Source organism: Ovis aries, chromosome 1 (assembly GCF_016772045.2).
Source record: "Ovis aries strain OAR_USU_Benz2616 breed Rambouillet chromosome 1, ARS-UI_Ramb_v3.0, whole genome shotgun sequence".
Lineage (NCBI taxonomy): Eukaryota > Metazoa > Chordata > Mammalia > Artiodactyla > Bovidae > Ovis > Ovis aries.
The window spans coordinates 171,412,106-171,438,943 of NC_056054.1; the positions used below are offsets into that span (position 1 = coordinate 171,412,106).

Here is a 26,838-nt window from a genome sequence, read left to right on the forward strand (position 1 = left end):
AACTCACTACATATAAAAGTATATACAACAGATACCCTTCCTTTGATCAGCTGAGCCAAATATCCGTGATGGGAAGAAGAGAAACAGAGTACAGTGGTTTCTTTAAAAAAAAGCTCTAACAGTGCTGCACTAAGGATCTAAACTTTTTAAAGAAGATTTCAAGTTGCCACCACATTCCTTCCTGAGGTTTGTGGGGGCAGGGGGAAAGGCAGAGGATGACTGTTCACACCTTTAATTAAACTGTAGCAATACCACAGAGTGGTGGTTTCTACCACCTCTTCCCCTAGAGATTAGCTAGTGAGAGAAGATATTAATGGCAAATTTTTGTTTTACAGATACACAGAAACTTCAGTGTATTGGAAGAGATCTAGGAAAACAAAAGAGGCTGAGAGAGAAAAGTAACAGAACATAAAAGGGCCAACTAAGCTTCAAGCTCTCACCATTCCAGAAGTACTTTAAATTTGTTCTGTTGCCACTTACAATTATAAATCATTTTAATTACGAATTAAATTAACTTTAAAACCCAACGAAAAGTAGAAGTAGCCATCAATCCACAAAGAACTGAACAAAAGACCAATGGGTAATATAATAATGTTAGACCTCACTATAATAATGAGTTCAGGATCTTTAGAGTTACAATAGGAATATAAATGAGAGCTGCCACTTACTGTTGACTTACTATCTGCCAATCTCCAAATTAAGTACCGAGTTTCTCAGAGTAACAATGTTAGGCAGATAATATATTAATCGTCATGACAGAGATGGGGAAATTGGGGCTTAAAGAGGTTAAGGTATTCACCCAAGAAAGACCTTATATGTGTCAGGCATTGGCTAGGTTCAGAATGAAAATATAAATAAAGTCATAGTCTAATAAGTGCAAAGACTTATAAGTAAATTATGTTGTGCCATGTGACTAAGGGTATCATAGAAAAACATTCATAGGCTATGGGAATCCAAAGGAATGGAGGTCCTGGCAAACAGCAATCATCTTTTATTCATCTTTACCCAATACAGAAGAGTATGAAAACTGTGACATTAAACTGTGTCTATCGTGGGTAAGTGAGTGCTTCACAGAGAAGGAAGCTAGGTATTTGACTGCAATTAACACCCTTCTACCAGAATCAAGACTGCCCAGAAAAATATCAATCACCTCAGATGCAGATGACACCACCCTTATGGCAGAAAGTGAAGAGGAACTAAAAAGCCTCTTGATGAAACTGAAAGAGGAGAGTGAAAAAGTTGGCTTAAAGCTCAACATTCAGAAAACTAAGATCATAGCATCTGGACCCATCACTTCATGGCAAATAGACGGGGCAACAGTGGAAACAGTGTCAGACTTTTATTTGGGGGGCTCCAAAATCACTGCAGATGTGATTGTAGCCATGAAATTAAAAGACGCTTACTCCTTGGAAGGAAAGTTATGACCAAGCTAGATAGCATATTCAAAAGCAGAGATATTACTTTGCCAACAAAGGTCCATCTAGTCAAGACTATGGTTTTTCCAGTGGTCATGTATGGATGTGAGAGTTGGACTATGAAGAAAGCTGAGCACCAAAGAATTGATGCTTTTGAACTATGGTGTTGGAGAAGACTCTTGAGAGTTCCTTGGACTGCAAGGAGATCCAACCAGTCCATTCTAAAGGAGATCAGTCCTGGGCGTTCTTTGGAAGGACTGATGCTGAAGCTGAAACTCCAATACTTTGGCCACCTCATGCAAAGAGTTGACTCACTGGAAAAGACTCTGATGCTGGGAGGGATTGGGGGCAGGAGGAAAAGGGGACAACAGAGGATGGGATGGCTGGATGGCATCACCGACTCGATGGACATGAGTTTGAGTGAACTCCAGGAGTTGGTGATGGACATGGAGGCCTGGCGTGCTGCAATTCATGGGGTCGCAAAGAGTCGGACACGGATGAGCAACTGAACTGAACTGAACATCATTCTACTATTCAGAAATGGTTTGATAATTTAAAGTTGGGGGGCAGGAGCTAGTCTATTCGCACAATGTCAGGAGAGACAATAAGTTGATAAATTTTAAAACCCTAGAGTTTTAACACAAAAGTATAAGGAACAGAAGACAAAAAAGTAAGCAGACTGATACCTGAAAAAAGGACAAAACATTTCCTTTAAATCACAAGTTCATAAAAGATTATTTAGGTTTTATTTTTAACTCATTTGGAAAAAAAATCCATATCATAAAAGTGTGAATCTGAACAAAGGTCGGATGTGTGGAAACAGGAACTTTTGTGTACTTCTGGTATGAATGAAAATTTATGCAGCATTTCTAGAAGGCAATGTGGCAGCAAGTTTCAAAAATCTATAACATTTTAACTCAGAAAGCCTACTTCTAAGGATTTGAAAAAGGAAACTGTTTAAAATGCACAGCAATGTAGACTCATTCATGTCTCTTTAACAGTGTTGTCCATAATACCAAAAAATTAAAACAAGTATGTTCAGAAGTAACAATACTACATATATCCACAGAGTAGAATATATTACAACAAATAAAAATTATATGGAAAAAAAATTTACTATTCTAGAAAAGTGTCTGTGTCCTTAAATGGAAATAGCATTTTTAAAACTGTATGGCCTTGGGAATTCCCTGGCTGTCCAGTGGTTAGAATTTCGTGTTTTCACTGCTGAGGGCCTGGGATTCAACTGAGATCCCGTAAGCTGCACAGTGAGGCCAAAAAGAAAAAAAGGTATGTCCTTTATGACTCAATGATAAAAAATATCTGGAACACAAATTTTAATTGATGATGTCTAGACATAGAAACAAGATTGCCAGGAGAAATATAAACAATCCCAGATATGCAAGTGATACCACTCTAACAACAGAAAGTGAAAAGGAAATAAAGACCCTCTTGATGAGGGTGAAAGAGGAGAGTGAAGAAGCTGGCTTAAAAAAAAAAACATTCAAAAGGCTAAGATCATGGCATCTGGTCCCATCACTTCATTGGTAATAGATGGGAAAAAGTGGAAACAGTGGCAGGTATTATTTTCTTGGGCTCCAAAATCATTGAGTATGGTGACTACAGCCATGAAATTAAAAGCAGCTTGCTTCTTGGAAGAAAAGCAATGACAAACCTAGACAGCACATTTAAAAGCAGAGACGTCACTTTGCTGACTAAGTATAGTCAGAGTATAGTCAAAAGTATAGCTGACAAAGTATAGTCAAAGCTATGGTTTTCCCAGCAGTCATGTATGGATGTGAGGGTTGGACTGTAAAAAAAGGCTGAGAGCCAAAGAACAGATGTTTCAAATTGTGGTGTTGGAGAAGATTCTTGAGAATCTCTTGGACAAAATGGAGATCAAACCAGTTAATCCTAAAGGAAATCAACCCTGCCTACTCAAGGGATCACAAAAAACTGTGGAAAATTCTTAAAGAGATGGGAATACCAAATCACCTGACCTGCCTCTTGAGAAATCTGGATGCAGGTCAGGAAGCAACAGTTAGAACTGGACATGGAACAACAGACTGGTTCCAAATAGGAAAGGAGTACATCAAGGCTGTATATTCTCACCCTACTTATTTAACTTATATGCTATGCAGAGTACATCATGAGAAATCCTAGGCTGGAGGAAGCACAAGCTGGAATCAAGATTGCCAGGAGAAATATCAATAACCTCAGATATGCAGATGACACCACCCTTATGGCAGAAAGTGAAGAAAACCTAAAGAGCCGCTTGATGAAAGTCAAAGAGGAGAGTGAAAACGTTGGCTTAAAGCTCAACATTCAGAAAACGAAGATCATGGCATTTGGTCCCATCACTTCATGGCAAATAGACAGGGCAACAGTGGACTTTATTTTTTTGGGCTCCAAAATCACTGCAGATGGTGATTGCAGCCATGAAATCAAAAGACGCTTACTCCTTGGATGGAAAGTTATGACCAACCTAGACAGCATATTAAAAAGCAGAGACATTACTTGGTCAACAAAGGTCTGTCTAGTCAAGGCTATGGTTTTTCCAGTGGTCATGTATGGATGTGAGAGTTGGACTATAAAGAAAGCTGAGCACCGAAGAATTGATGCTTTTGAACTGTGGTGTTGAAGAAGACTCTTGAGAGTCCCTTGGACAGCAAGGAGATCCAACTAGTCCATCCTAAAGGAGATCAGTCCTGGGTGTTCATTGGAAGGACTGATGTTGAAGCTGAAACTCCAATACTTTGACCACTTGATGCAAAGAGATGACTCATTTGAAAAGACCCTGATGCTGGGAAAGATTGAGAGCAGGAGGAGAGGGGGACAACAGAGAATGAGATGATTGGATGGCATCACCGACTCAATGGACATGGGTTTGGGTGGACTCTGGGAGTTGGTGATAGACAGGGAGGCCTGGCGTGCTGTGGTTCATGGGGACACAAAGAGTCGGAGATGACTGAGCAACTGAACTGAACTGAACTCATGGGAATGATGAATGCTGAAGCTCTAGTGCTTTGCCCACCTGATGTGAATAGCTGACTCAATGGAAAAGACCCTGATACTGAGAAAGACTGAGGGCAGGAGGAGAAGTGGAAGGCAGAGGGGAGATGGTTGGATGGCATTACAGACTCAATAGACAAGAGTTTGAGCAAACTCTGGAAGACAATGACAGACAGGGAAGCTGGCATGCTGCAGTCCACGGGGTGGCAAAGAGTTGGACATGACTTAGCAACTGAACAACAAACAGCAGATCATGGTAGGATTATAAGCAGGTTTTTAAGAATATCTCTAATATTCTCTAATGGCTTAGAGGAATAAAAGATACATAAAACTGTTTGAAATGTATTTTGTAATCACAGAAATAACCAATTAAAAGCAAAAACCAAAATCATATTTGCCAATGAAATAGTTTTTTAATCTAAGAAACACAAAAAAGTTTACAGATTAAACTATGACAACAGAAATCAACATGGTTGCTGAATATAAAACCAATATACAAACATCAGTTGTACTTCTATACATAAGTATACATAATAAGAAAATAAAACATTTATAAGAGCATCTGAAATATCAAATAAATAGGAATAAAGCTAACAAAGTACAAGCAAAGTCACAGCATAAACATGCACACATACATGATCAGATGTAAAAGACATAAAGAGATATGTCTGAATGGATTGGCAGACTCAGTATGATAAAGACGTATGGTCAGTCCTCCACAAACTGATTCACAGATTTACTGCAACCCCAATCAGGAAACATTTTCATAGTAGGAATTGACAGACTAATTCTAACCTTCATAGGGAAATGCCAAGAGCCAAATAAAATCAAGCCAAACTTCCATAAGAATAACATTGGCGAGCTTATAGTCCTTACATTAGTTAAGACAGCACGGTATTGGCACAGGAAAGACAGTAGAACAAATTCTGGAAACAAATGAAATCATACGTGAACACTGGATATGTAACAACTCTCTATAAACAGTAGTAAAGAATGGATGATGTTTTCAATAAATGTTGCTGGGTCAAATGAATATACAAATGGAAGAAAATAAATCTTGATCCTGAATTAATATCATATAGAAACCAATTTTAGATGAACCTTAGACCTAAGTACAAAAGATAAAGCAATAAATTGTTTTGGGAGAAACAGAAGAGGGTATCTCCCATTACTCTGGCACAAGCAAATAATTTAATTTTAAACAGGACCTCAAATGTTCTAAGGATAAAGGAAAAGGTAAACTATAAACCTGTGTTCATGAAACAATGTCATTAACAAAGTGAAAAAGTCACATACTGGGAGAGCAATAAACATAGAATCATATCTATAATACATAAAAACTTTTAAATATTAATACTTACTACTCAGAAACTGGGCAAATAATTTTATAGTCATAAACACAAAAAATCAAATTATTCAATATATACACAAATATGTACTCAGCTTCATCTGTTATCATTCAAATGCAAATTAAGAGCCAAATGAGATTCCATTCATCCCCACCAGAGTAACTTATTAAAACCTTTAAAAAGACAAATATTAAAAAATGTTGGGAAGGATATATAACAACAGGAAACTTCAGGTACTCCTCTAGGTGATGAGGGTGGCAAATCATTTCGGTAAACTCTTTGGTGGTTTACTAAGAGCTAATAAAGCTAAAATTAAGCATAAACTAGAAGCCAGCAATACCACTCCTAGATATACATACCAGAGAAATGTACACGTTTTTTAAAATATACAAAAAATATCCACAGCAGGACTACTGAGACTAATCCAAAAGAGGAAGAATCCAATGTTCAACATCAACATAATGACTATGTGAATTGTGGTATAGCAATACAATGGAGCAAGGAGAAGGAACAGACTTGCTATATGTAAGAATGTGGATGAATTTCATAAATGTAATAAAGAGTGTAGAAAGCCAGATTTTTTTCATAGTGTAAGATGTTACAGAAACTCAAATGGACTTTTTGGCTAAGCCAATATACTAAACTTAAAAAAAAAAAGAATTATATTAGAATTCTAAGATTAAAATAGAGTAAGAGATGTAGGAATGGACAAAGCACTTGCCATCATATAAACAAGGAAATTAACATTTGTTGGTTTTTGGTTTTGTTGCTGTGGTACTGATGGTGGTGATAGCAGTTGTTTAAAATCCATTCTAAGTCAGGGATATTCCATGTTCACTTTAGACAAAACAAAAATCTATTGTACTATATTAACCCATTACTATTTTCAATTTCATCTAAATTCTGCTCAGAAAATTCACCTGAATCAAAGATGTGTTCAGTGGCACTACCTTTAAGTTGCTTTTGTTCAGAAGATAAATTATTCATCAGCTATTTAATATGTTTGGATTTTCATTACATAAAATATGAGTACTTAAGTACTGATAAAATATGATCCTAAGTCTGTTGATATTCTGTATATAGTTTTTCCTTAAATCCAATCTTATTCTGAAATGACTATTTGTTAATGGAAATGAAAACAGATGGCTAACAAGCTATTACACCTTTTACTCTTCCATCACTAAAGAAACACAATTATTTTCCAGCCACCCACAGACAGAAGAAATCAAAATCACTGTGGTCAAATAGTTGCCTTACAACTCATTGTAGACAGGATGGTAATCTGGGTTACTGAGAATATTTGTGATTAGATCTAACTTATCTTCCTCATAAGTGAAAATTCCTTACTCACATATAGAAAGATTCAAGATGCTCAGTATTTCTGATAGTTTTTCTTCACTGTCAAAAAAGTTTATAACATTTTGTCTACAGCATAGATAAGCATTACTGCCATGTATAAGGGACAAGTATTCTCATGCTCATGTTCTGAAACTTACACGTAGAATAAAACATTTTTATAAGATTACAGAAATAATAGGTTATTAAGTATTATCCTTGATTTTTAAAACTAAACTCACTCATGAGAGATGTGATTTATAATTTCTAGTCTCACAATCTAACTTTTGAACATAGTAAATAGTTAAACTTACCGTAACCAGGAAAGTATATTTTGTTTTCCTTTATAATTTGCAATTGGACTTATTTCCCAACTTTGAACATATAATTTATTAGTGGAAGAGAAACTAAACATAATCCATAAAATATGTCAAAATTCCACATAAAAAATTTCCACATAGTACCCACTGACCAGAGAAAATCAGAAAGATGCAGGCTTGAAATACTGGGTATTGGTTCTTTCCTTCGTAAAGCAAGACTCTTCTTCAGAATATTTGCTCTACATGTTCAATGATACTTGGTAGGTTCATAATATATGTGAAATAACATAGTTCATGGATCATAGCAAGATGCCTCTGATCTACCGAGGTCAGATTTTAAAAAGTTGGTAAATTTTATACCATAAAATTAGAAAGTCCAGCCAAAGATCTTCTCTTTAGTATTAACAATCTCAGTTGACTTCAGTTCAGTCGCTCAGTCGTGCCCAACTCTTTGCGACTCCACGAATCACAGCACGCCAGGCCTCCCGGTCCATCACTAACTCCCGGATTTTACCCAAATTCATGTGCATTGAGTTGGTGCTGCCATCCACCCATCCCATCCTCTGTCGTCCCCTTCTCCTCCTGCACCCATTCCTCCCAGCATCAGGGCCTTCTGAAATGAGTCAACTGTTCGCATGAGGTGGCCGAAGTATTGGAGTTTCAGCACAGCAACAGTCCTTCCAATGAACACCCAGGACTGGTCTCCTTTAGGTTGCACTGGTTGGATCTTCTTGCAGTCCAAGGGACTCTCAAGAGTCTTCTCCAATACCACAGTTCAAAAGCATCAATTCTTCAGCGCTCAGCTTTCTTCACAGTCCAACTCTCACATCCATTCATGACCACTGGAAAAACCATAGTCTTGACTAGACAGATGTTTGTTGACAGAGTAATGTCTCTGCTTTTTAATATGCTATCTAGGTTGGTCATAACTTTCCTTCCAAAGAGTAAGACTCTTTTAATTTCATGGCTGCAGTCACCATCTGCAGCGATTTTGGAACCGAAAGAAATAAACTCTGTCACTGTTTCCATTGTTTCCCCATCTATTTGCCATGAAGTGATGGGACTGGATGCCATGATCTTAGTTTTTCAATGTTGAGCTTTAAGCCAACTTTTTACTCTCCTCTTTCACTTTCATCATGAGGCTCTTTAGTTCTTCTTCACTTTCTGCCATAAGTGTGGTGTCATTTGCATATCTGAGGTTATTGATATTTCTCCCAGCAACCTGGATTCCAGTTTGCATTTTATCCAGTCCAGCGTTTCTCAGGATGTACTCTGTATATAAGTTAGACAAACAGGGTGACAGTATACAGCCTTGATGTACTCTATTCCTTATTTGGAACCAGCCTGTTTTTCCATGTCCAGTTCTAACTGTTGCTTCTTGACCTGCATACAGATTTCTCAGAGGCAGGTCAGGTGGTCTGGTATTCCCATTTCTTTAAGAATTTTCCACAGTTTGCTGTGATCCACACAGTCAAAGGCTTTCGTGTAGTCAATAAAGCAGAAGTTGATGTTTTTTCTGGGTAATAATATGAAAAAATTCCCCCCAAATCTCTCTAAATAGGTCAATCCATTAACAAGAAATCAGTAAAGTCTGTAAATATATATGATAAACTGAGGTCAAAAAATACACAATTTCCAATAACACCTCTAAATTCTCACAGGAGAAACTACATACATAATATTGGGCATAAGTAGGCTCCCCAAAATTTCTTTTATTTAAGGGAAGCAACTAATGACTGCAGATAAACAAGGCAAGAACAAAGTTACACAGCAAACCTATTATTGTCATTTCCTACTGATAACCAACATTCAGAATAAGGAAAATAGGAAGATGAAGCATTCGGAATCTATTAATGAAAAATAAATACTAATTATTTTATAAAGCTTTCTTTACTTTGCTTTAAAGAACTATAGAGTCAGTTCCAGGTCCAGTTCAGTTGCTCAGTTGTGCCCGATTCTTTGCAACCCCATCAACCACAGCATGCCAGGCCTCTCTGTCCATCACCAATTTCCGGAGTTCACCCAAACCCATGTCTATTGAGTCGGTGATGCCATCCAACCATCTCATCCTCTGTCGTCCCCTTCTCCTTCTGCCCTCAATCTTTCCCAGCATCAGGGTCTTTTCAAATGAATCAGCTCTTCGCATCAGGTAGCTTAAATATTGGAGTTTCAGCTTCAGCATCAGTCCTTCCAATGAACACCCAGGACTGATCTCTGTTAGGATGGACTGGTTGGATCTCTTTGCAGTCCAAGGGACTCTCAAGAGTCTTCTCCAATACCACAGTTCAAAAGCATCTCTTCTCCAGCACTCAGTTTTCTTTATAGTCCAACTCTCACATCCATACATGATACTGGATAAACCATAGCCTTGACTAGATGGACCTTTGTTGACAAAGTAATGTCTCTGCTTTTCAATATTCTGTCTAGATTGGTCATAACTTTCCTTCCAAGGAGTAAGTGTCTTTTGATCTCATGGCTGCAGTCACCATCCGCAGTGATTTTGGAGCCCAGAAAAATAAAGTCAGCCACTATTTCCACTGTTTCCCCATCTATTTCCCATGAAGTGATGGGACCGGATGCCATAATCTTCATTTTCTGAATGTTGAGCTTTAAGTGAACTTTTTCACTCTCCTCTTTCATTTTCATCAAGAGGCTTTTTAGTTCTTCACTTTCTGCCATAAAGGTGGTATCATCTGCATATCTGAGGTTATTGATATTTCTCCCGGCAATCTTGATTCCAGCTTGTGCTTCTTCCTGCCCAGTGTTTCTCATGATGTACTCTGCATAGAAATTAAATAAGCAGGGTGACAATATACAGCCTTGACATACTCCTTTTCCGATCTGGAATCAGTCTGTTGTTCCATGTTCAGTTCTAACTGTTGCTTCCTGACCTGCATACAGATTTCTTAAGAGGCAAGTCAGGTGGTCTGGTATTCCCATCTCTTGAAGAATTTTCCACAGTTTCTTGTGATCCACACAGTCAAAGGCTTTGGCATAATCAATAAAGCAGAAATAGATGTTTTCTGGAACTCTCTTGCTTTTTCCATGATCCAGTGGATGTTGGCAATCTGATCCCTGGTTCCTCTGCCTTTTCTAAATCCAACTTGAACATCAGGAAGTTCACGGTTCACGTATTGCTGAAGCCTGGCTTGGAGAATTTTAAGCATTACTTTACTAGCATGTGAGATGAGTTCAACTGTGTGGAAGTTTGAGCATTCTTTGGCATTGCCTTTCTTTGGGATTGGAATGAAAACTGACCTTTTCCAGTCCTGTGGCCACTGCTGAGCTTTCCAAATTTGCTGGCATATTGAGTGCAGCACTTTCACAGCATCACCTTTCAAGATTTGAAATAGCTCAACTCGAATTCCATCACCTCCACTAGTTTTGTTCGTAGTGATGCTTTCTAAGGCCCATTGGATTTCACATTCCAGGATTCTGGCTCTAGGTGAGTGATCACATCATCGTGATTATCTGGGTCATGAATATCTTTTTTTTAAGAGTTCTTCTGTGTATTCTTGCCACTTCTTAATATCTTCTGCTTCTGTTAGGTCCATACCATTTCTTTGCATGAAATGTTCCCTTGGTATCTCTAATTTCCTTGAAGAGATCTCTAGTCTTTCCCATTCTATTGTTTTCCTCTACTTCTTTCCATTGATCACTGAGGAAGGCTTTCTTATCTCTCCTTGCTATTCTTTGGAACTCTGCATTCAAATGGGTATATCTTTGCTTTTAACTTCCCTTCTTTTAACAGCTTTTTGTAAGGGTTCTACCTTATTTGTAAGCTAACAAGTTAGCCTATCACCTCTGCATCAATGCTAGCAGAACATACAGGATTTGTGGGTCAGAGTGTCCGAGTCAACAGACTTTGCTACTCATAGGAAGTAGTGGTCAGCATACCAGCATTTTCTTGAACTTACTCCTTGAGTTCTAATTCTCACGAGATGATGCAAAGAGCAGTGACACCTATTCACAAAGTGACTTTTGTAACTGAAGTTGAACCTAGGTTTTAGGGAGCCCAAATACTTCATAATGGTCAGTAAGTATACTTGTCCCTGGATCTGCAGAGAAAAACTATTTTTAAGTTACAACGCTTTAAGCAAACATGCTCTTTGCTTCAGAAGGAGAAAATGTCTCTTCGCCTATCAGGGCAGAACCATCCCACAGAGAAAGAAATACATGTGCAGAGGGACTAAGAACCAGGAGCTTTTCGATTTTAGGAACACATTATTAAATAATTCATTAAGAAAACAATTCTTTCTCTAAATACAGTATAAAGACTTCTGAGAACAAGAATATAAGTGATAAGTGACTTTAAAACGATTTTGATTAAATCAAACTGCAGGTGACTAAAACTAAGAGATGGAGAAATGTGAAGTCTGTTTTTTTAAAAAAACAAAACAAAACAAAACAAAAACCAGGGCCATGCACAGGAGAACTTTTTTAAATGATAGCTTATAAATACAATTTTTTAAATTTATAATGATAGGTTTAATACTCAGAAGTAATCATGAAATATTAATGGTCCCAGCAAACTTTTCTCATTTGGCAAAAATGCCAAAAAAAAAACAAAACTAAAAACAAAATACTTCTCAAGATGAAGAAGTAAAATAAGTAGCCAAAATCTGGATACAAACAGGTTTAACTTTAGAGGCCAAGGGGATCTAAGTCGTGTCTGACTCTCTGCTATCCCATGGACTATCCATGGAATTCTCCAGGCCAGAATAGTTGAGCGGGTAGCCTTTCTCTTCTCTAGGGGATCTTCCCCAATCCAGGGATTGAACCCAAGTCTCTCATACTGCAGGTGGATTCTTTACCAGGTGAGCCACCAGGGAAGCCCAAGGGGACCTCAGGAACTTCAAAATTAAGAAGTTATTTTCAGACTCTTCCTCTTAGGGCTGCTAGATATAGTTCACCAGCAGTCATGGTATTAAAAGGAGGCCAGATCCATTAATCTACCAACTGAGTGCATAGCAAAATCCACTGTGCCTATTCAGTGCAACAAGAGGAGCCTATTAAGACTCTGGTTATAAAGGAGACTTTCAGAATGTTAAAAAGAGAAAATAAATTGAGTTATAAATGCCTTGTTGTCCCTATATCATTTGCAATACTATTATCTGGATAATCTCCCTCTTTCTTTCTTTAAATCCTACCTTCCTTTAGCATCTATAATGCCACACTCCCCACATTTTAAGCCTACTTTTCTGGTGATGCCTCCACTTCCTTAAATTTCCCTGGTGCATAGATCATTCATGAGAATTCTTTAAGAATCTGTCCTCTGCATTCTCCCTGGTCTCCATCAACTAGTCAAACGGCTTCACACAGTTTTTAGACATAACAAACTCATGTATCTGGAAACTAGGCAGATAATGTAAATAGGTCCAGGTAAGGACTGCAATGAATTGGAGGGGGCATTGTGGCTCAGATGGTAAAGAATCTGCCTGCAATGCGGGAGACCTGGGTTTGATCCATGGGTTGGGAAGATCCCCTGGAGAAGGTAATGGCAAGCCACTCCAGTAGTCTGGCTTGGAGAATTCCACAGACTGTATAGTCCATGGGGTCGCAAAGAGTCAGACATGACTGAGGGACTTTCATTTCTGTTCAACTCTTTGTGACTGCATGTACTCCTGCCAGTCTGTCCACTGAATTCTCCAGGCAAGAACACTGGTGTGGTTTGCCATTGCCTTCTCCAGGGGACCTTTCTGACCCAGGGATTGCACTGGGGTCTCCTGCATTGCAGGCAGGTTCTTTATCATCTGAGCCGCCAGGGAAGCCCAACCAAGACATGGAAACAACCTGAATGTGCATCAAAGGTTGAATGGATAAAGAAGATGTGGTATCTTCATGCAGTGGAATATTACTCAGCCACAGAAAAGAAGGAAGTAATGCCACTTGGCAGCAACATGGATGGACCTAGAGATTATCATACTAAGTAAGCCAGAAAGACAAATAACATGGTATCACTGATACATGGAATCTAAAGGACTGATGCAAATGAACTTATACAACAGAAACAGACCCACACACATAGAAAACAAGCTTACAGTTACCAGATGGGAAAGGGGGGAGATAAATTAGGAGTCTGGGATTAACATGTATACATTATTATCTATAATTTAGATAAATAACAAGTATCTACTTGCATAGCACAGAAAACTATACAATATTTCATAATAACCTATAAGAGAAAGAATCTGTAAAAACATATATGTATAACTGAATCACTGTGCTGTACACTTGAAATACAGCACTGTAAATCAATTATACTTCAATTTAAAAAAAATACTTCAATTTAAAAAAGGTGTAACTTTGACTACAGGAAAAAAAGAAGTCCAAAGAGGCAGAAACAAACAGAGCTTTCAAAGTACAGTCCAAGAGAGAGTGACAATTTTAAGTACTTTGGACCTTGAGGCAGGGGAATTTCTACAGTACCACCCCATATTTAGATTCCATGTTCACCAAAGAATGTTCTGGATATGATATGGCTCCACGTATACTTTATCGAAGTGATGAGAGCATTCCCATCTGCTTTACAGTAGCACTGATCACTGTAAATTAATCAAAGCATCATTCTGTATTATAGATCAAGTTTGTAAGCTCAGTAACGTATACCCAGTCTATAGACATACTTATGATGAAACCTAATGAAACCATGTTTCAAGGTTAAGAACCAGAACTTAATTCATGGTGACTTCACCAAAGTAAATGTCACTTACTGAGGAGTTCATAGTAAGGAAAAGAAGGTAAAAGAAAACAACAACAATAAAAAGTGCCATTTTATGGAAACTTCAAGTTACTCTGCATCTTTCTTTGGAAAGACAGCAGACACCATGAAATTTTCATCTCCCTCAGAGCATTCTCCTCTGCCTCCTCCTTAACACATGTGCAACCCATACAGAACACCAGTTCCTCTATGGAGCCCGAGTGAACAATTCTGATCACTCTAGTAAACAATTCACTATTTGTGACATTTCTTAAGCACTTTTGTAATGGGACAGAACTGATTTTAAATTATTTATCATCTTTGTATATTCTGTATCCCCCAGCTTGAATACATACTGCTTAGAGGTAGAAAATTATACTTTCACATGTTATTTGCTTTTTCTATCTGGGATCTTCCTGCAATGAATTGAACAAAATAGCCCTGTCATTTTATTTTCCTTATGATATAAAGATACTTGGTTGTTTTAAAATAGGCAACAACAGGAGGTGACAAAATAACAGAAATATTAAATAGAAGCTCTTTGAGGGTTTTTTTTAAATAATTCTTTTTAAAAAAGAATATTTCCATTTATTCTTTCTCCTTCTAAGAGTTCTTCATTTCTATCATGCATTATTTAATTAAATATGACTAAGTTGCCTTTTCTTTGATTAGAGGGAAAACTGATCTACTTAGTATGCTAAAAAATGTATTTTATGGCATATTTGTTTCTAATTAAAAGTGAAAAGAAAACACAGGAAACCAAAAGGTCCCTACAACTTCCTCAGGAAATCAAAGGTAGATGTAATGAACTGAATTTTAAACAGAGCATTTTTTTTTTTCCACATGGTCAGCAGGACAGTTTCTTATACTCTACCCCAGCTTTACATAGCATATACATAAGTTTAGAAAACTTTTATTAACTTTTCCTGGATTTCTGCTTTTAGAGTTCTAGAGACCATGGCATCTCTGTCATGTAAAGTTGAATATTAATTTTATTATTTGTAGAATTTACAATAAATATATTCCTGGGACACTGAGCAAGATTAAAGGTTTAAGGTGTTTAATTATTCCACAACACAGAGTACTTATTATGTGCCAGACACTGTCCTACCTGCCTGATAGGTAAATTTGAGTTCTTTTAATCTTTGCAATAACTCTACACAGTAGGTATTCTTGTTATTATCATCCACATTTTGCAATATTATCATCTACCTTTTATAAATGAAGAAACTGATGCATGGAAAAACCAAGCAGCTTGTCCAAAGGGATAACGCTTGCAAATGCTGCAGTCAGAACCTGAACATGGATGACCTAGCTGCAAGCTGGAACTAAGACACTGCCTCCAGAACAAGCAAGCACTTTCTGTCCACGTGCACATGTTTACACATATGCCTCTACTCCACAACTCCTCAGAATTAAATTAACAACTGCTCCCAAATGTCCCCAAATGAGACACTGTGTTGAACTACCTTGAGAACTGCAAACACTGATTAAATAAGCCTGATTTCATGGGGCTTATAATCTAATGGGAAGAAACCAGACAAATAACTTCAAAAAAGCCAATGAAAAATGATAAATATGAAGATGAGCAAGAGCTTATGGGAATTTAAGAACTAAAAGATCCAGTATAATAAGGGACAAAATCAAGAGCAAGAGGAACACTGAGCAGTCAGTGAAAACTTTTATGCCAGAGATAAAATCTTCAAGTTGGTTGGAACCACATGTCTGAATCTCAACATCAAGAAATCCTTAGCATGAAGAGCCTGGAAACTGCTACCTGACTTGCTTATTGGAAAAATGACTGCTACCCAGAGTCTAATCACATATGAATCTTTTCCTTAATTTTTTGAGCCTCAAGCTGAAAGTTTCTGGATCATAAACTACTAACCCAGAGGGTAAAGATTCAGTCTGGTATTGGTCTCATTTAGCAGAATTTACTTAGAAACATTCACTCAATAATGCCACTCCTCTTTTCCTACATACTTCTACTGCTGCTGCTGCTGCTAAGTCACTTCAGTCGGGTCCGACTCTGTGTGACCCCACAGACGGCAGCCCACCAGGCTCCCCCGTCCCTGGGATTCTCCAGGCAAGAACACTGGAGTGGGTTGCCATTTCCTTCTCCAATGCATGAAAGTGAAAAGTGAAAGGGAAGTCGCTCAGTTGTGTCCGACTCTTCGAGAGCCCATGGACCTCAGCCTACCAGGCTCCTCTGTCCATGGGATTTTCCAGGCAAGAGTACTGGAGTGGGGTGCCATCGCCTTCTCCACATACTTCTACTATCTCCTGTCAAATAGACTAAGAAAGCAAAAGCAGAACTCAACTATTAAAACATTCAATAACCTCACATAAAAATCTACCAACTACAGGACTTCCCCAAATCTAGCAACTACAGAACTTCCCAACCAATTTACCCTGACACATGATGTGTTACTGATCCCCTCAAGACTTTGATAGGCAGAATCTCCTGGCAGCTGGGCTTGGCTCTTGAGCAGACAGGCTGGCCTTGCCATGACTTCCAAAGATTGACAAGCACAGAAATGAAGCACTAGGGACATACCTGAAGATTTTTGTCTGCTGCCTGGTTTCTAGGTATGTGTGCTAAATTTGCCTTTAGGATTTCCCTAAATTCCTTTGAACAATAACTTTTTCCCAATTTTAACTCCATCTGAATATTGTGTTCTTATTGACTTTTTCTTATATCCCTTTTGGGGAAAATGTCACAATAATACTCCTTAAGTTAAAGTTGGTTTATAAAAATCATAATCTGTTTGGCTGTTTGTAGAACTAACCATTCAATAGTTCAGTTTTATGAAACAATAATACATTCGGATTTAAAGGCACTAGTTAGGTCAAATGAAAGCATTGTCATATGCCCTCAATATGTAGATAAATAACAGGAATACATACGAATGAGAACCCAGTTATGTAAAAATGCAGACTAGTATTAGAGTATAAAAAAGATAAAAGGATTCAACCTTTTAAAATGCTACATCACTCATTCGTCCATTAATTCAATAAAATACCGTGGAACTATAAGGTGAAAACCCACAGAGAATACAAAGATGGTTTTTCCAATGATTTAATAAAAGAACCATAATTCTGATTACTACAGAAATATGTCTGCATTCCAGAAGAAGCTTTAAGTTTAGCTCTCATCCCAAAAGTAAAAATCTTAAAGACAAATTAAGAAGCTTTTTCAAGTAAGCAAAGATAGGAGAAGACAAAGTTAAAGGGTTTTGGGAGGTAGGGAGCATGTTTCATCAGCATTTCAAGAATCCCCCATTTGATTTAGTAGTGATTTCACTCACACAGTAGTTGGACAGAAATTTCAGCCCCTTAATGTCTATGGATGCAAATAAAGGGAAGTAAAGATGTCTCAAATGCGTAATTCTCTGCGGTTTGAGGTAATGGCAAAACAAACTCCTCGCCTGAAAAACGTGAGGAATCTTTCCATTTTTCACTGGCCTTTTGACTAGCAAACAACTTTATAACTCACCAGAATTTTCAGTTTTCACAAAGAAATACCACAAGCAATTCATCTGATAGATTTTCTTAAAATTTTAAAGATACTTTGTGTTGAAGGTTACCAACTGTTTGCATTAAGCTCAGAGTACTAATATATGAGTTATAACTTCAAGAAGTCCTCAGTTCTTACTTTCAGAACTCTGCAATCCCTTTCTGCTTTCTACTATTCACGTATATTTAATTAGTACACTCTTGGATGTTAGGCTAATTCAAAGGAGGATGAATGTTTTCTTCTTTTAAGTTCTCATTTGTGAATGGATATAGAAGCATTACAAATAGCTAGATCTCTGGAATACAGAATGTCAGGGTTAAAAGTAGTATTATCTCCAGTAGTGCTTAAAAATAATTCAGAATACTTTTTATTTAAGAGGTGGGATAAAGACACTAATATTTTTGAAGTAAAAAAAAAAAATGTATATCTAATCAAATGTGCATTGCTCTGTATGTGCCCTAATCACATAGCAGCTTATAGATAAACAGAGCACTTCACAAAGAAAAATAAGGGAAACCTAACATTACAGTTAATTCATCAGTGTCAGAGGACTCCGATTGTTGACAGTTGTGTATTCCAACATTTATGTCTTATTTCATCAGCTAATGTATAAATACAGAATTTAACTACAAAAAGAACACAACAGTCTGAGTGTAAGCAATCACTTTTAACTCTAAGCTAGGGGTTCTGCCTATACTCAAGACACACTGAGGGACCCTTAAAAGGTTACTAAAGAAACCATCTGCCTCCTGAGGCTCATGTCCTGATCATCTTACCACGAGATTCTTGATAAAAGTTTTGCAAGTTTTATTTAAGTTATGCAGACTTCAGCTATTTAATTCCTATTATTTACCAAGCTCACCTGAGCTTGTGTCTGGATAGAAAATACCTAGAGGAAAATACCTTTAGCTGTTTTGTGAGATAATGCAACTTTGTGATAACATTATCCTCTTTTCTGTACCTTGCTTATACATGTTTACTTTCTGTGCAGTGACACAAAGAAAACCTGAATCCCAGGGATAAAGGCCTTTTCTCACTTCAATTTCAGATCTTCATCAAGTTTATGTCCCACCTCCTCTAGGAAGTAGTCTCTGATGGCTACAATCCTGAAGCAACTGTTGCCCTCTCTGAATTGTCAGAACAATTTATTTATGCCATTTTTTAAAGTATCTTTCCTTTTCTACCTTTTACTTTGTATATGTGTTTTATGTGCTCACTGAATTATAAAGTTATGAGCTTCTCGTGTATACTGTATCTCACATACCTCTGCTTCTTAGAGCAAACTAATTCAACGAGTGCACATCACATAAATATATATCATAATATCTACTTGGTGATAACAAAATTATTCAGTTACTAAGGTATATTTTTGGTGGCTAAACAGGAAAAAAAGCAATCAAAAAGCACTTATCGAAAACACTGAAGAACATTCTAGAAATACTCAGGCAAAATCTATACCATTTGGAACTGGAGACAGGTCTCCTCATTCTTCAAACATGGATCCAAATTATAAAATGATTTGCACTTACTTGTCTCCAAAAAACTTTCTCCAGAATTCAGCAGCATCTGCTTTCGTGATACGAAAGTTATCTCCCTGGAACTGTCCGTTGGGAAAGATTGCTTTGATTTCTGCCAACATGTGACTGAAGATAAGGGATAGTTTTGTGAGATTTCGTCTGTAGACACAAAAGGGGAAAAATGAAGAGAAGAGTAAATATATAGGCACATTAGTTTCAATGGGAATATATATCATGAAAAATGAAATTATCCAACCTAGGTCAAATCAATAAAGCCCTTAAGAACAATGTTCATAGAAACTATACATTTAAATTCATAACAGGGTTTTTATTAATCACCCATGTATTCATTTAATATAAGCATGAACAAGATAAATTACATGGATTTAATGGGAGAGATGGACACCTAGAAGACTCATAATCAAATATAAATGTTAATAAAAATGAGTAACTATTTCTACATGGGGTAATAAGGAAAGTTGTGTCACTTACGGAGAATCTAGGAAGATAAGCAGTTGTTCGACAGATGAAAGACTCGGAGTGGAAAGGGGGGGAAAGACAGGAGGGAAAAAAGGATTTTGAATAGTAGGAAGAGTGTATAGAGAAGTACAGAGGTGTGAAACCAAACTATGCGGATACGATCTAGGCTTACCAAGGCTAAAGAAGAGCTGAAGGTGAGGGGAACAGACGGCTTGACATGGGATGAGAAAGTTTAGATGGGACATGACGAACAGCCATCTAAACCAATGAACAGATTTTATCAAATACACTTGCCACTTCTATCTAAAAATCAGTTTCTGATGATAAGCCTCAGATATGTACGTATTTTAGAAGCTCTCTAGGTAGCCCATAAGAGACTACTGTGATAAGGAATGGGGAGCCCAAGTGGGCTAAAAGATTAAGGACATGATCAAGCCTCTGCTTTTAGAAAGAAAAAGTTGTGGTATGGATAAAATGGTTTAGAGTGAGGGAAATGTAGGTGTTGTCTCTTCCAACTTCCATGTTAAGTTCTGGTGGTTTTGATGTGATTTACAGCATGCTTCAAATCATGATTCATACTTTAATATATCATCTACATTCCTTCCAAGCTTTTCATAGGTTTACAGCATAATTGTGTTAATCAGCCCCAAACTGTTCCTGCAAATAATAAGGAAGCACTTGAAAGACAAAATACAAAAGAACTTCTCAGTTTTCAGCTGACTTTGCCTCTTTATATTCCTGCTTATTCAGAATCACCAGAACACAATAGGCACATACATAATATCTTTCCATTTTGAAGCTTTAGCTGCTTTTGTGTATGTGTTGAGAGGTCAAGCGCAGGTAGGAGGCAAGTAAATACAGAGGAAAAATAGAGAAAGCCATCAAATCTGCAATGCATATAATGCCATACAAAGTTTCAGAAGGACTCTGACACTGAAAGTTGTGGCTATCTGCCTCATTTTTACGCATGAACCTGTATTTAATGACTCTCAAATAACAAACAAAAAGACATGCTACATACCAAAGAGATTATATAGTATGCACCTCTCAGTAGTTAATGAAAAGAAGCATGTATCCTATATAAGATGAACACAGAATAAATAAAAGTACTTGTGACAGAAAGTGGGAAAAGTAGGAAAGAAGCAAGCAATAAAGTAACTGACATCTCAAAAAGTTCCTCTCTACTGAAAAACCAGAAAGTCCCTGTTTCCATATCCTTCGTTATTTATGAGAAAGAAATTTATGAGGGTCAGAACTTGGGCCTTATTTTAGTGCTTGACTGGCAACAAGAAACAATCTGCAAAATCATTATGGTTGGGTTATGCAAAATGTTTCACCATCTTCTTAGATTCAGCCACCCTTCCGTACAACTCAGCCTAATTCAAAGGTAAAACTCTCTTAATTAGTTGAATCTTTGTTCTTCTCATTTATGCCAACACATCCTCATTTAGATGATAGTTTACATAAGAGATTCAGTCTTAGGAAATGAAAGGCCAACTGATGAACTTTATCAAAGGAAAGAATTGTGGCCAATGCAGCCAATACAAACGGCAACTGCCTCTTGAAATTTGAGTTTAAAGAAAAACATAAAGTCACTTTTGAAAAGCTGCAACGAATTTATTTCCGTAATTAGGCAAAAGAGTTAATTTCTGACCAAACTTCCAATTGATACAAACAAAAAAGAAAAATCAGGATGGCTGTAATTAGGGTAAACCAACTGTTCCTTATTTTCTGAATTGGTTTCTCTCCATCCATCCCCTTGTTTCTTTGTTCTTTAATCATATCCAAATGTCTTTCATTTTTATTTGTTAGATCTAAAGCCTGAAGCACAATACCAGTGATTATCCATCTTGGATATTTGATCCACTGGCTCTGTAGGCACTAAGCTTTAAAATAGAAATAGTAATACTTTATAATCTTCAGTCTAGAAGCCCTAGTATCACTACCCATACAACCAATCACTGTTAAATTACAAACTGTGTGTATAGTTCAATTTTCTTCTTCCTACAAGAAGATTACATTTCTATTTGACTTTTTGTACAAACTAAAGCAATGGAAAAATCTCTTTTGCCTTTAATCTTTAAAGAAATGTAAATTCAAGTTCTTAAAAACATGTTAATGCAAGTTTTCTATTACCTTATTTTTCACATATACCAGAACATACATTTTCTAACTAATATTTTTTAAAAAATGCAGATCATACACATGTAAATGATTATTCTGGAAATCCTTTATCTGAAAGATTGATTTACTGAGGTTGCAACCCACACAAAGAAATGAAAATAACTTACAGCTAATTCATCTGATGTCATTTAAATTTACTGTCACAACAAATGAGTTTGTCTTTTATACGACTGTGTGGGAGTTTGTTTACTATATTTTGCTTTACATTATAAGCTTTAATTCCCCACTCCACTATGCACTTTTATATACCAATTTAAATATAAATAACTTCCAATTTTGAAACTGATATCCAAGAATACAGTCACTTCTAATCATCTAGACACAGTGGGAACAAAGTCAACAACTACATACCTTCTTTGTAGATGAATTTTCTATTAGGATATTTTTTCCATACCTTGCCAATTTTCCCTAAGCCCACGTGATTGCCTGTCATCATATGACCAAAAGTGATGACTACTTAATAAAGGATTTGAAGCATCCTAATTGAAAATATGTATCTTTTTCACTAAACAACTAAGGAAGTAATATTTATCTGACTGGATTTGGGCATCCGGTCCCATCATTTTACAGCAAATAGATGGGGAAAAATGGAAACAGTGACAGACTCTTATTTTCTTGGGCTCCAAAATCACTGTGGTGACTACAGCCATGAAATTAAAAGACGCTTACTCCTTGGAAGGAAAGTTAGGACCAACCTATTCAGCATATTAAAAAGCAGAGACATTACTTTGCCAACAAAGGTCCATATAGTCAAAGCTATGGTTTTCCCAGTAGTCATGTACAAATGTGAAAGTTGGATCATAAAGAAGCATCAAAGAACTGATGCTTCTGAACTGTGGTATTGGAGAAGACTCTTGAGCGTCCCTTGGACTCCAAGGAGATCAAATCAGTCAGTCCTAAAGGAAATCAACCTTGAATATTCATTGAAAGACTGATGCTGGAGCTGAAGCTCCAACACTCTGGTCACCTGATGTGAAGAGCTGACTCATTGGTAAAGACCCTGATGCTGGGAAAGACTGAAGATTGGATGAGAAGGAGGCAACAGAGGATGAGATGGTTGGATGGCATCATCAACTCAATGGAGATGAGTTTGAGCAAACTCTGGAAGATAGCGAAGGACAGGGAAGCCTGGCAAGCTGTAGTTTATGGGGTTGCAAAGAGCTGGACACGACTAAGTGAGTGACCAACAACAACAAAGACTCAATAATCTTAAACATGACTTTACAAGAAATTCTGAACACTCTGACTTTCAATATAAGAGATACTTTATGTTGACTAATTACTACCCCATTAATCTCCCACTAACAATCACAAGTTAAGTCATTTTTCTCTGCCACCCCTACAGTGAAGTCACTCAGTCGTGTCTGACTCTTTGCAACCCTGTGGACTGTAGCCTACCAGGCTCGTCCATCCACGGGAATTTCCAGGCAAGAATACTGAAGTAGGTTGCCACTGCCTTCTCCAGGAGATCTTCCTGACCCAGAGACTGAACCCAGGTCTCCTGCATTGTAGGCAGACGCTCTACCATCTGAGCCACCAGAGAAATCCATATAGTAGGAATCTCCAAGCCATTTTTAAAATTTGTTTGGTGTGAGATTTTGTTTTTAAGAAATACTTTTGAAATGAAAGTATTTTGATACACCAGGTAATCAAAAAGTAGCTTCTAGATGTCGACACTGGTTAAACCAGTAAAGATGTTAATATATTAAAGAAGCCTTGAAGTAGAGGGAGGGAGAGAGGAATAAAGACAAAGGAGAGGGCAGAGATGATAAAGAAAACTATCCACATTCGCAATCTTTGAAAAGGCTACAAATGAACTTACCTACAAAACAGAAATAGAGTTACAGATACAGAAAACAAATTTACAGCCACCAGCGGTAAGAAGGGGATAAACTGGAAGACTGTGATAGACATATACATATTACTGTATATAAAATAGATAACTAGTAAGGACCTACTGTAGAGCACAGGGAACTCTGCTCAGTATTCTGTAATGGCCTACATGGAAAAAAAAGTCTAAAAAAGAGTGGATTCATGTATACATATAACTGATTCACTGTGTTGCACACCTAAAATTAACACAACATTGTAAATCAAGTATACGCCAATAAAATAAGTATAATAAATACATCAGCAATGTCAAGAATATCACTTAAGAAGCAGTGCTTCTTTTATCCTGGATTCAATCATGTAAAACTTTCTTTAAAATAATATGAATCAATTTCTCAAGTTACATTACTGCACAGAATGTAAAGTTGGAGTGATATAGCATCATTGTTCATGAATAAGTCTGAGTAGCTTGCGTGGCTACAGCCAGCATCATATAGTGAAGGTATACAAGATTTGATGCAGGATGACACAATCCTACCCTTAACAAATTTATTACATAGTAGGGTAAAAGGAAATTGCAACCCACTCCAGTATTCTTGCCTGGAAAATACTATGGACAGAGGCGCCTAGTGAGCTACATTCCATGGGGTCACAAAGAGTCAGATGAGACTGAGGAACTGAGAGCACAGGGGAGAAAAAGACATGACAATATTAACACTACACAAGGAGGAGCTGGAACAATGCACAAGCTCCTCAAGACAATAGGCATCTTGAGGTGAGGAATTTGAAAAATGAATAAAAAATACATCAAAAGATTTGGTTCGTAGCCTCCACTAAATGACACACACAGAGACACACACAGAGTGCAATTTAATTATATCGCATGTAGTCCTTGCATTTTCTCAATTCAAGAAGCAGCTGTGTCATAAATCAAGTAGGAAATAAAAAGTTTTAGGTGTGGAATTAGTGAAAACACTTCATACCAGGGAGTTCCAAAGTTTCTGAGAATCTACCGCCTTTGGTAGAAGAAATAGGAGACAACATTTTTATCCAAAAACTATTAACAATTCAATTCTCACATTTAAAAGCTAGGGCATGTGTTTTGTAATCTTTACAAGATGAAACAAATTCAACATAAAGAGAAAAGCAAGACATAAAGAATATAAACAGTGGCCCTAAAAATGAGACTCACACCCAGTTAAAGAGCAATTTCCATTCACTCTATTTCTGAGGTAGTGCCTTCCAAGATGGGTTTAGGGAGTTATTTCACACTGTATTTGACCTTAGGAACATTTTGATTCCCAAGAAAGTAAGGATACTAGGGTGATGTAAGCCTCACCTTTCATTTCCTCATCCTGGGAACAGAGACTATTATTAAGATGACTCCTGAGAGTCTGAAATAAAACTGGATCTCATCCACTCCCCTGCCTAAATGTTTTAAAGTTTTCAACACAACTAAGAGGAATAAGAAGCAATTTTTGTTTTAATTCAAGTATAGTTGATTTACAATATTATGTGTATAGCAAACTGATTCATTTATACGTTTTCTTTTCCACAGTCTTTTCTATTATGGTTTATTACAAGATACTGAATCTAGTTCCCTGTGCTATATAGTAGGATTGAGTTGTTCATCTATTTTATATAGGGCAGTTTGTCTCTGCTAATTCCAGACTCCTAGTTTCTCCCTCTGCAACCCCCTTTCTCCTTTGATAACCATAAGTTTGTTTTCTATGTCTGTGAGTCTGTTTTCTTTTTGTTGTTGTTTTTGTGTTTTTGTGTTTTTTTTGTAAATAAGCTCATTTGTGCCATATTTTAGATTGCACACATAAGTGAAATCATATGATATTTGTCTATTTCTTACTTCATTTAATATGACAATTTCTAGGTCCATTCATGTTACTGCAAATGGCATTGTTTCATTCTTTTTCAAGACTGAGTAGTATCCCATTATGTCTATACTCCATATTTTTTTCATCCATTCACCTGTTGATGAACATTTAGGTTCCTTCCATGTCTTGGCTATTTTAAATAGTGCAGCAAGGAACACTGGGGTACATGTATCTTTTTGATTTATAGTTTTCTCTGGCTATATGCCCAGGAGGAGGATTGCTGGATCATACGGCAACTCTATTTTTAGTTTAAGGAACCCCCATAGTGTTTTCCATAGTGACTGCATCAATTTACAAGGAATATGAAGCAATCTTAAAAGCCCAAGTCCCAGAGTCTACCCTAAGACATAAGAGAAGTATGAGCAGAAACTTTCTAACCTGAGACACAAGCAGTAGGGTAATTTTTCAAGCTGCTCCAGGTTACTTCCTTGAACTGCTCACTTAGCAAACTATGTCAGTCCAAAAGCTTCACTGAAGTAGGTAACCAAGGAAGGTTTTATCCCTTTCATTAAAAGATAAATCATCCACCACTAACAAGGCTAGGGAGACCAAGTACAAAATTGTGGCTGGGAAGGATGAACCCTGGGCATCCTCTGATCTCTGCAGTATAATCTCAAACATGTTGCCTCCATAGGTCTAATAAGTGCAAGACACTATCCCACAAAATAAGAATGATGCTTTCAGGGTAAATGAATTTGCTTTATGAAATAAACAGTTTTAAATGGACAATTTACAAATGTCTTACATAAACACAACTAAAACATGAAATAGTCCCATCACATTCAAATGTAATATCCTTTGACAAGTTCCTGGGAGATACCAAGAAGATATTCTGTCTAATTCTTCAGCTATTCTATATTAAAGAAACTGGCCTTGAACCGTACATACTGAGTGCATATCCTTACTCTGTTGGTAGTTGTGAACAAGTTGCTTAACCTCTCTTTGAATCAGTTTCCTTATCTCTAAAAATTTTAAATAAAAGTGCCTGTCTTGTGAGGAGTATATAAGGTATAAAGGTAAGACCCTAACGCATCTTGTAACTCTCAGTAAATAATCATTATTATTATTATTATTATTAATTCTACCTACCACCTCTGTTTAAAAGTATAAATATCCTAGTCTTTAATTTCCCCATATAATACTATTGTCATTTAAACTGATGGCTATCTCAATAAGGTAAAAATCACCAATCTCATATTAGGATCATCAATTGTCATGGTGGCCTCTTAGAATTTCACAGCAAACAATGAAAGAGTATTTGATTAATCCATTCATTTATTCTGCATATCCTAA

At 36.9% G+C, this 26,838-nt stretch overlaps 1 protein-coding gene across 17 annotated transcripts in view; it reads right to left on the bottom strand.

Annotated features, from left to right (window-relative positions):
• Positions 1 to 26,838, bottom strand: part of CBLB (Cbl proto-oncogene B) — a 221,967-nt gene that overhangs the window by 109,832 nt on the left and 85,297 nt on the right. For all 17 annotated transcript variants that reach the window (XM_060404202.1, XM_060404205.1, XM_060404194.1 and 14 more), the window contains exon 4: positions 19,175 to 19,321. In XM_060404202.1, the coding sequence (XP_060260185.1) occupies positions 19,175 to 19,321 (147 nt within the window). The remainder of the gene's footprint in view (positions 1 to 19,174; positions 19,322 to 26,838) is intronic.